Source organism: Myiozetetes cayanensis, unplaced genomic scaffold (genome assembly GCF_022539395.1).
Source record: "Myiozetetes cayanensis isolate MyiCay16 unplaced genomic scaffold, myiCay2020 scf3, whole genome shotgun sequence".
NCBI classification, from domain to species: Eukaryota; Metazoa; Chordata; class Aves; order Passeriformes; family Tyrannidae; genus Myiozetetes; species Myiozetetes cayanensis.
In genome coordinates, this window is record NW_026087521.1 from 30,440 (window position 1) to 40,819 (window position 10,380).

A 10,380-nucleotide genomic window follows, 5' to 3' on the forward strand; every position below is an offset into this window, starting at 1 on the left:
TGTCCAAGCCTGCTCCAGACCAGCTTGTGAGCAGTCCCAAAGTGTCGGAATCCCACCTGATCCAGGGCTTTCATGGGAAAAACTCCCTCCTGGAAGCACGGCTGGGCTTCCATCGCCAGATATCCAGATTTGTGTGGATTTTCCATCGCCTCCAGGGGGAAAACGGGCCCTGGCAGTGAGTCAGACTCTCTGTTGCCCAAGCTCTGGTTCAAACCAGCCTTCCTAGAAAGATGTTTCCCCTCAGACCTTCCTGGGCATGGAGACAACTCCTCTGGGAACCAGGAAAAAAAAAAAGTATTTGTTCTCCAGAACCCATTCCCAAAAAAACCCCAGGGGAGGGGATTTGGAGGTCCTATTAAAAAAAAAAAGAGAGAGGAAAAAAAAAAAAAAAAAGATGAAGATCCACAATTCCAGGTTGGTTTCAGGAACTCTTTGGCTGGTTTAATAGGTGGGCACCTGTTTAATCCGAAAATGAAGCCCAGGGATGTTTCTCACCCCCTGGAATCTTTCTGAGGTGCAAAGGGCTCCTCACAGCCAAACATTCCTGACCTGGAAGGAACAAGGCAGAGACAGTATTCCAGCCTGGTTTAGGTCATCCTGGAAAGCTCAGGTGGTCTCTGGGAAGGGCTGTTCTGGTCAGGAAGGAGGGATTTGCTGCCCCAGTGACTCCAGCCCAAACTGGAGGCTTGGGATTGCTCCATGGAGTTCCCATCCTCGTTGACCAGCAGTGCACCAGTTTAGTGGTCAGTGCCCACACTTATGGAGAGGGAAAACCACTCCCCAGTGCTTCAAATCCAGCAGCAGGTAAGGAATGAAGCTCCTCCCAGGTGTGGATTATCCCAGGGAATGGCCCTGGGAGATGCAGCTGGAGGTGCCTCCAGCACTGTCTTCATTCCCTCTGTGGGGATTCATCCAAACCCAACAATCCACATGCCCTCTGCACACCCCTTTCTCCGGGCTGACCCCCCCAAAATGGTGCCAGGATTGGGATCCTCTGATCCATATTTGCCTTACGGATGTCGGATGTGCCGGGACAGCACCTGGCACGGGCAATCCCGGGAGGTCGGGGACCTCCTGAGCCCAAATAATCAGCCACATCTCGACATTCCCTTAGTTTCCCCTTCCCTCTCTTCCCCAAAACCAGGCAGAGGGAGCTGAGCAGCTGCAATTCCCTCCTTCAAACCCAAGAAAAATGGAGCTGGGAGGAAGTTTTCTTCAGGAATGCCTCGGACACCCGGGACAAGCAAGACAAACCTTTGGACATGAAAAGGGAGATGAGGAGAGGGAGACACCTGGTCCAAAGGCTTCACGACTTCATCCCAGGGGATTGGAAGGTGGGAAAAAAAACCAAACAACCCCTGAGTGTATTTTTGTATAATAAAAGTGTGTTGGTGCTTGTGGAATTCCTGGATCGTTCCCCTGGGAAAAGGAAATCTCGGGAAAGCCCCAGAGAAAGGTAGGAATATCTCTGACCATTTTCCCTGGAAGGGATAAGAGGATCCATCCCAAAATGTGCAACAGGAGAAAAAAAAACAGGATTCAAAACTCAAGGGTTGGTTCAAAATTCCACCCCGAGGTTTTTGGAGCTGAGGAGTGGAAATCCAACCAGAGGGGGATGCTCAGTTTGGGTGGCCACATGGACACAGCTCAGAGGGTCCTGTCCTAGATGGGGCAACATTCCAGCCCTTGGGAAGGGCTGCAGCAGCTTCAGTGGCAAAACAGGGGGTTATTACAGGTTTCCCACACAATCTGGGGACATTGAGCTCAGATTTCCCCAGTTTTGGGGTTGTCTCATTCCCTTTATTTGCAATATCCCAGGCATTGGAGGAGAGAGCAGCAGAGATTTGAGGACTTTTATTCCCCTTGCTGGAAACTCTTTTTTACTTAAAAAAACCCCCAAACCAAACGAAAATGGGATTTTGTAAACGTTGGCAATGAGCCGAGTGCCATCTCCAGGGTGACAATTCCAGCCTCTCCTCCCGAAATGACTCTGCTGTGCCAGCAAAACATTCCCTGGGGGGGAAGGGAACGGGATGTTCCTGACGAGCCAAACAGCAGGGAGGGATTGTGCCTTTCCAGGGGGACCTCACAGCATCCCAAGAAATGAGGGATTCCCTGAGGAATTTCATAGAATCCTAAAGGTCGATCCTGTGGGACCTCTGTGGCTTTTGGGGAGTTTGAGGGGGTTTCCCCCATGACACACAATGTCCTTCCCCCTCCTCCTCAAAGTGCCAACATTGGGAAGAATTTTCCCAAAATCTCAACCTTCCAGGCCTTTCCCTGCTGGAATGGGAGGAGAAAATCCCCCCAAAAATAAAACTGGCAAAGCAGGCAGCGAGGGCACAGCAGGGGTTTTGAGTGCTGTGGGGTTTGAGTGCTGCCCTAGAGCCAAAACCCAGCCCCACTCTTGGAATAAACCCACAATAACTGGGAAAAACACCGTTAATCAAGGCTGAACCCCCCCCCCCGGCACCTTTAGATACGTAATTTAAAATATCCATTTAAAACATCAACTTAAAATATCCCTGCCCCAAACAGGGGGGATGCGGGGAGAGGTGCCTATGGGACACACATTGTCCTTCCTGGAACCAAAACACAGCCCCACTCTTGGAATAAACCCACAATAATTAGGAATAACGCCATTAATCAAGGCTGAACCCCTCCCAAGGGCATCTTTAGATCCATAATTTAAAACATCATCTTAAAATATTCCTGCCCCAAGCAGCAGAGAAGGGGGAGAGGTGCCTGTGGGACACACACTGTCCTTCCCACTCCTCCTCAAAGTGCTAACATTGGGAAGAATTTTCCCCAAATTTCAACTTTCCAGGCTGGAATGGGAGGACAACCTCCCCTCCCCTCCAAAAAAAACCCTGGGAAAACAGGCAGAGAGGGCACAGCAGGGCCCTGCTGTGGGGTTTGAGCCCAAAATCAGGAGCCAAAACCCCAGCCCCACGCTTGGAATAAACCCACAATAATTGGGAATAACGCCGTTAATCAAGGCTGAACCCCCCCCCCGGCACCTTTAGATCCATAATTTAAAATAACATCAGCTTAAAATATCCCTGCCCCAAGCAGGAGAGCAGGGGGAGCGGTGCCTGTGCGTGATCCCACAGCGTCGGGCGCTGACGACAGCCCCGAATTTGGGTGGCTCTCCCCACGCTGAGGGCTCAGACGTCTTTCCCTCCCCTTTTCCCGTTTTTCCCCCGTGGATGGGGAGAGGCTCCCCAGGCCCGTGACGTCTTCAGCTGCCCGTGATGTCACCCTAATGAAATCATGCCCCGGACCGACGGCTCCGCGTCGGGAATTGCGACTCCTGACCCCTTGATCCCGCTTTTTTTTATATATATTTATATATATATATATTCAGGGGGGCAGAGGGAAAGTGCGTTTCCAGGGAGAGGGGGAAACTATCCCAGCCCTCTCCGAGGGACCATAAAATCCACTCCAGGGCAGCACAAGTTCAAGGGAAGGGAAGGCACCTGATGCTTGTTTTTTCCTGGGAGTGAGACCGCGGCAAGTCCTTCCCGTCCCGTCCCGTCCCGTCCCATCCCGAGCGCCCAGGACGACCAGGTGAGTTCCTTGGATTTCATTCCTGCTCCGCGCTCAGACCCAGCTTGAAAGATCGCAGCTGCTTCCCTTTGGGAAGAGAAGCTGCCAGGTTTTCCCTGGCCCACGGCGGATGGGGGGGGATAAAAGGAGCAGGGAAGGGAGGGTCCGTTCAAGGCGTTAAAAAAGGTATTAAAAATTCCTCTTCAAGATCTCGTGGCGTCATATTAAAATATCCCACTCTCCCTTCCCTCTTAAGCGAAGGAACAGGTCATTATTTTAATTAGTGCAGGAATTTTTTGGAGGCAAATCAGGCTGAGAAACTTGGGAAGGGTCGGGAAATCTTGGCGGGAGGGAGGAGGAGACAAACCACGGCTGTCACCGAAGGGACGGCGGGGAGAGATCCCAGTCGGAATTTTGGAGCCCCGGCAACCAGCATCGCCAGGGGAGACTTCTTAGGGAAGTGGGATCGGGCAGAGAGAGTTTAAAAACTCTCCAGGTCTCACCCGCAGGGCTGTTTTATCCCAGACTTACTTTCCGGCAGGGAAAAATCCTCTCGATCCGGGCGGTTCCGCCGCGGAGGAGCCCGTGGCAACCAGCACATCCTTCATCCCGCTCTGCCGGGGCAGGTGGATTTTCCTCCCCTCTAAAGCCCAGAGGCGGATTTTCGGCGCCTCCTCGATGCCATTCCCGTAGAATTCCCACAGCTCTCCGGGCAATAATTCCCAGCGGCAGGAAGGGGGTCGGCTCCCCCCACGGCCGCGGCAGATTGAACTCCCATTTCCTCGCATCCACCGCGGGGGTTTTTTCTTCTTTCCATGCCTTCTTTTTTTTTTTTTTTTTTTCTTTTTTAACAGGGAGGAAGCCCCGAATCCAGCTTCTTCCCTGGTCCATAAAAACTTTCGGGGCACAAAAATAAACCCCAAATTCCAAACATCGGCATTTGCTGGTGGCCAGAGCGGCCAAACGCTGCTTTTCCTGGATTTTTTTTTTTTTTTTTTTTTTGCCCCTTTTTGCCAGGGTTTCCAGCCCTGGCCAGGAAAGCATGAGCTGGGTGTGGATGGTTGTGTTTCCAACCCCCCCCCGCCCCGCTCCTGGCTCAGCTGAGGTTCCCGAGGAGTGGAAAAGCCCGAGGAACCTCAGGGACGAGCAACAGGTTTCAGTCAGGGAGAGGAGAGGGGGAGAAGCTGCTCTGAGAGCCGGAGACGCCTTAGGAGCAGCTCAGTCCTCTCCCAGGAGCTGTTCAGCTGCCTGGCATTGCCGTTCCCCAGCCGGCAACATCACACAGTGTCCCCAGGACAGCGGGAAAAATCAGCAGTTCCTAAATTCCTGCCCCGTCTTGCAGGAAGGAGCTCGAAAGGTTCCCCGGGGAGGGCGACGCTTCCCTTGGGAATGAAAATCAGCTGTGAGGGGGACAGGTTTTGGGGTGGGGGAAAAGATCTTTGCAAGAAAAACCTCAGTCCCGGCACGTCCTGATGTCAAAGTGCCCAGCTGGCTGGTTTGGGGCTGAAGGAGGGAGGGATTCAGGTCCTAAATTGCCTCCTCCAGGTGGGGGGTTGTGTGTCTGGGGAAGGGTTTTCCTGCCCCATCGGGAATCTCCAGCTCTGGGGGTGCTGCCTGGGTGGATCCAGGTGGGTTTTTTCCACTCTCATCTGGACGCAGGGAAGGGTTAAAAGGGATGGGTGTTGCCTAGGGAGCTCTGCGGAGGTTTGGGAGGCAAAGAAGTGGCAATCAAGCAGCTCCCTCGAATCCCGCCTGTTTGGCCTGCCCCAAATCGCTCCCCTCAAGGGGTGGGGGAGGGCAGAGTCCGGGGGGGGAACGTGCCCAAAATTCCCACTCGGAGGGACAGCAAAGGGCAGAGTTAAGGGGATAAACCTGTCCTGGTTCCACCCTCCAGGACATGGAAAAGGGTGGAGTTGAGGGGATAAATCTGCCCAAATCTCCCCCTCCGAGCACAGTGAAGGGCAGAGTTAAGGGCATAAATCTGCCCAAAATTCCCCCAATGAGGGAAAACAAAGGGCAGAATCAAGGGGATAAACCTGCCCTGGTTCCACCCTCCAGGACATGGCAAAGGGTGGAGTTGAGGGGATGGATAAACCCGCCCCAATTTCACCCTTTTCATGGACAGTAAAAGGCAGTCTTTTAAGGGGATAAACCTTTCCTGGTTCTACCCTCCAGGACGTGGCAAAAGGTGGAGTTAAGGGGATAAAACCGCCCAAATCTCCCCCTCTACGGACAGCAAAGGGCAGAGTCAAGGGGATAAACCTGTCCTGATTCCACTCTCCAAGACATGGCAAAGGGTGGAGTTAAGGGAATAAACCTGCCCAAAATTCCTCCTCCAAGACAAAGGGCAGAGTTCAGAGGATAAAACTTCCCAACCCACCCCTCCCTCCCGTTCCACGGACAGGGAGGTCCAGAGTTCAGGTGACAGCCGTTTCAAGGGAGGGCGATGAAATCCCCGCATCCCTGGGGACGGTCCCGCAATCCCTGGGGACCATCCCGCAATCCCTGGGGACCGTCCCGCAATCCCTGGGGACCATCCCGCAATCCCTGGGGACCGTCCCGCATCCCTGGGGAGGGTCCCGTAGTCCGGAACTGCCGCGCCACGTCCTTTGCCACAAGATGGGGCCCGAAGATCGGGAATGCCGGCAGCTTCCAGGCGCTTGGAGCGCCCACGTGCCGCCTGGGGACAGCGTTCCATCCCGAACACGGGCGAAGACCCCACCCACCCACACCCACAGCAGGAGATCCCTTGTGGAGTTTCAGGGGCCCTTCGGAGCGCTCGGGTGGGAGACACCGGGAGATGAGGCGCTTCCCGGAGAGACGGGGAGGTTTGCAGAGCAAAGGGGGGTTATCCAGGGATTTACAGCCCCTGCCAAGGCCCCCCACAATGAGCGTGTTTCAGGCGGGAATCGAGGCGGCAGTGCCGGGGCTTTGGAAGTGCCACCCCCCCTCCACCCCCGGGTGCCAAAGCAGGTGGGCCTGGGAATGGGATACGGGACACCCCTGGAACACCCCAGGCCAGGGCTGGAGAGGAGACACAGGGCTGGTGACAGACCCCCTCTCCCACTCCGGCCTGGGCTGTGCCCTACTCGCCACGTCCTTTTTTTTGGAGCGAGTTGGGCGAGCGAGAAAACAGATAATTCCAGCCTTGGAAGAGCCCACCACCATCTCCGGTGGCTTCGGGCGGAGCAGAAAGGGGCTGAGAGTTTGGAAAGCCACCTCTCCAGAAGCTCGTGGTCCCCCCACGGTTACCCCGAGGAGGTGGGAAGGGCCCCACAAGGGGACGACAACGGGAATTCCCTGGACAGGGAGTGCCCGCGGCAGGAACCGGTTCCGCTGCTGCAGGACGTGCTCAGAGCCCGCCCTGCACGGGGACAGGGGGGACATAGGAGGGACAGGGCGAGACAGGGGGACGTGTAGAGGGACACGGGAACATAGGGAGAGGAGGTCGGGGGGACAGGGGAACACGGGGACAGGGAGGACACGGGATGGGGGGATACACGGGACGGGGGGATGGAGGGACGGGAACGTGTGGAGGGACAGGGGAACATGGGGACAGCAGGGGCACAGGGGATGGAGGGACATAGGGGACAGGGGGGACACGGGAATACACGGAGAGGGGGAAGGGGGGACAGGGGAACATGGGGACGGGGGGACACGGGACAGGGGGACATAGGGGACGGGGGGACAAAGGGGAGATGAGGACGTGTGGGGGGACACGGGAACACAGGAAGAGGGGGGACAGGGGAACATGGGGACAGGGAGACACGGGATGAGGGGACAGGAGGGGACAGGGGGACGTGTAGGAGGACACGGAAACACAGGGAGAGGGGGTTGGGGGGACAGGGGAACACAGGGACAAGGAGGACACAGGGAATGGAGGGACACAGGGGACAGGGGGACATAGGGAGGACATGGGACAGATGGGACACAGGGGACAGGAGGGACACAGGGGACACGGGGATAAGGGGGACACGGAACGGGGGGATGGAGGGACAGGGCGACAGGAGGGGACAGAGGAAGGTGTAGTGGGACAGGGGAACATGGGGACACGGGATGGGGGACACGGGATGGGGGATACAGGGGACAGGAAGGGACAGGAGGGACGTGGGGGACACGGGACAGGGGGCACATGGGAAAGGGGGACACAGGGGACAGGAGGGGATGGGGGGAACACAGGGGACGGGGAGGACACAGGGGATAGGAGGGGATGTAAGGACACAGGAGACAGGGGCACATGGAGGGGACAGGCGGGACAAGGGGGACATGGGACAGGAGGGACACGGGACGGGGAGGCACACGGGAGACACAGGGACAGCGGGGACACAGGGGATGGGGGGGACACAAGGGTCAGGGGACAGGAGGGGCACGGGACAGGGGGACACGAGGGACATGGGACAGGACGGGACAGGGGTGACGGGAACACAGAGATATGGGGGGATATGGGGGACATATAGGGGGACATGAGGGACAAACGGGTGGACAGGGAGACGTGGGGAACATGTGTGGGGACACGGGGAGGACACAGAACACAGGGAGAGGGGGACGGGGGCACAGGGGAACATGGGGACACAGGGACAGTGGGATGGGAAGGGGAGGGGACGTGGGAACACGGTGGGGACAAGGGGACACGAGGCCAGGCAGGGCATGACGGGGCTCCCAGCCCAGGTGGGACGATGGGGATGCCATGTCCCTCTGGGCCCTCCCTGGGGGTCTCCCCCACCCCGGGATGTCCCTCTGGGCCCGGACCAGGCATGTCCTCAGCCCCTACAACGCTGAGACCCCAGGGCAGCTCATCGGAGGGGGAGGAGACCCCAAGGCAGCTCATTCCCACCTGTCCTAACCGTGGGATGGGACCTGGGAAGTGAATCCTGGCATGGGAGCTTAGGGAATGAGGGAGGAGGAGCAGAGGATGGATCTCTGCCCCAGATCCCGTGGGAAGCTCGTGTCCTTCTCTGCCCTCTCCTGGGTGTCTCCCCCATCCAGCTACAACGCTCACCTCTCCCTCCACCGCACTGAGACCCCAGGGAAGCTCATTCCCACCTGTCCTAACCTTGGGATGGGACCTGGGTGGACACTTGGAAGCTGAACCCTGGGCTGGGAGCTTGGGGAATGGGGGAGGAGGAGCAGAGGATGGATCTCTGCCCCAGATCCCGTGGGAAGCTCACATCGCCGGGTGATGTCTCCCCCAGGGCAAGATGTCCCAGCCCAGGCTGCTGCTGCTCCTGCTGCTGCTCTGCGCCGAGAGCAGCCGCGCTCTCAGCCTCTCCAACGCCGCCTCCCTCCTCAGCTGCCTCCACTCGGCCTTGCCCGAGGCCCGGGAGGAGCTCCCGCAGGAAAACGCCGTCCTGGACAAGCGCGGCTTCAGCTTCCAGCCCCGGGAGGTGCCCGAGGAGGAGCGGGAAGGGGCCGGGGAGCCGGAGGAGGAGCTCGGGAAAAGGACATTCCCGGGGCAGGGCCACTACAAGTACGTGTCCCAGGCGCAGGGGAAGGGCAAGACGTCCCAGAACCGGGCCAAGAGCGACCGGCGCGCCAAGGTCACCCTGTCCCTCGACGTGCCCACCAACATCATGAACATCCTCTTCAACATCGCCAAGGCCAAGAACTTGCGGGCCAAGGCGGCGGCCAACGCCCACCTGATGGCCCAGATCGGCAGGAGGAAGTGACACCCCTGGGGCCAGGGGGGAGCTCCGGGCAGTGCTGGGCCTGTGGGGTCAGCCCCCGGCCCCGACCCGCGGCCAGGGGGGACTGATGGCCACGTGCTGGGTGTTTTTGAGCCATCCAGCCGCCCTCAGTTTCGTATCTCCTGCTCCTCCTCCCCCTCCTTCCCCCGAGCTCCATCACTCCCGGACATTCCCACGCCCAGGAAAGAGGCTCCAGCCCCGGGCAGGGCACAAGGGATGGGTTACCCGGGAAGGGTCCTAATTAAAGCTGTGCTCTCTTGACTTTCCAGTGGGTTCTCCCATCGATTTGTTCTCCCATTGATTTGTTCCCCCCAGTTTGTTCTCCCTCCAGTTTGTTCTGCCACCAATTTGTTCTCCTCCCAGTTTGTTCTCCCACCTCCTGCACCTGCTGCTCCACGGGGTCCATCTGGGCCCTGTAGGGTTTCCAAAGCCTCATGGCCCCATCCCCACCACGGTCCAGACCCTTCTCCCTCCCAAATCCACAAATCCCTACACAGTTCCCTGGGAAGGGAAAAGCAGGAGTGGTCAGGAAAGCTCAGGAGGGATTTCCCAGTTTCTCCTTCAGGGATTCCCTGTGGTTTAAGGTTGTTTTGCATCTCCCCCTTTCCCACTCCAGCACCTTCAGCATCAACCTCCCCACCCATATCCTTATTCCAGCCTGGCTGCAGATCCCACACCCCTATTCCAGCCTGGCTGCAGATTCCACACCCCTATTCCAGCCTGGCTGCAGATCCCACACCTCTATTCCAGCCTGGCTGCAGATCCCACATCCCTATTCCAGCCTTTTAGTTCCAGCCTGGCTGCAGATCCCACATCCCTGCCAGCCCCTTTCCTGGGATGACTCCCTGAGTGGGGAGTCCCGGTGGAGGAATAACCTCCTGCAGTCCAGGGGACCCAAGAAGGTCCAGTTAAATCCCCTTTTTCCAACTCAGAAGCAGTTTCCAGGAATTCTGGCACTGTGTCTGGGGGGCAGTCACAGAGCAGCAGGAGGGAGGGGGGAGGTTTATTAGGGAGACAGGGAGTTAAGACTGACCCTGGGCTCGGCTTTAGGGGAGGCTGAGACTGCCAAAGTCTGTGAATTCTCCTCTCAGCTCCAGCTGAACTTCCAGGCAGGGCCAGCCCCAGCAGCAGGACACGGATGGCTTTA

The 10,380-nt window shown here is 57.6% G+C and overlaps 1 protein-coding gene across 1 annotated transcript; it reads left to right on the top strand.

The window, feature by feature from the left end:
* The first annotated feature begins 3,169 nt into the window (after positions 1-3,169).
* On the top strand, positions 3,170-9,501 carry UCN3 (urocortin 3). Its single transcript, XM_050325060.1, has 2 exons — positions 3,170-3,570; positions 8,742-9,501. The coding sequence occupies exon 2, from the start codon at positions 8,748-8,750 to the stop codon at positions 9,213-9,215; it is 468 nt and encodes a 155-aa protein (XP_050181017.1). The 5' UTR covers positions 3,170-3,570; positions 8,742-8,747; the 3' UTR covers positions 9,216-9,501.
* Positions 9,502-10,380: the final 879 nt, after the last annotated feature.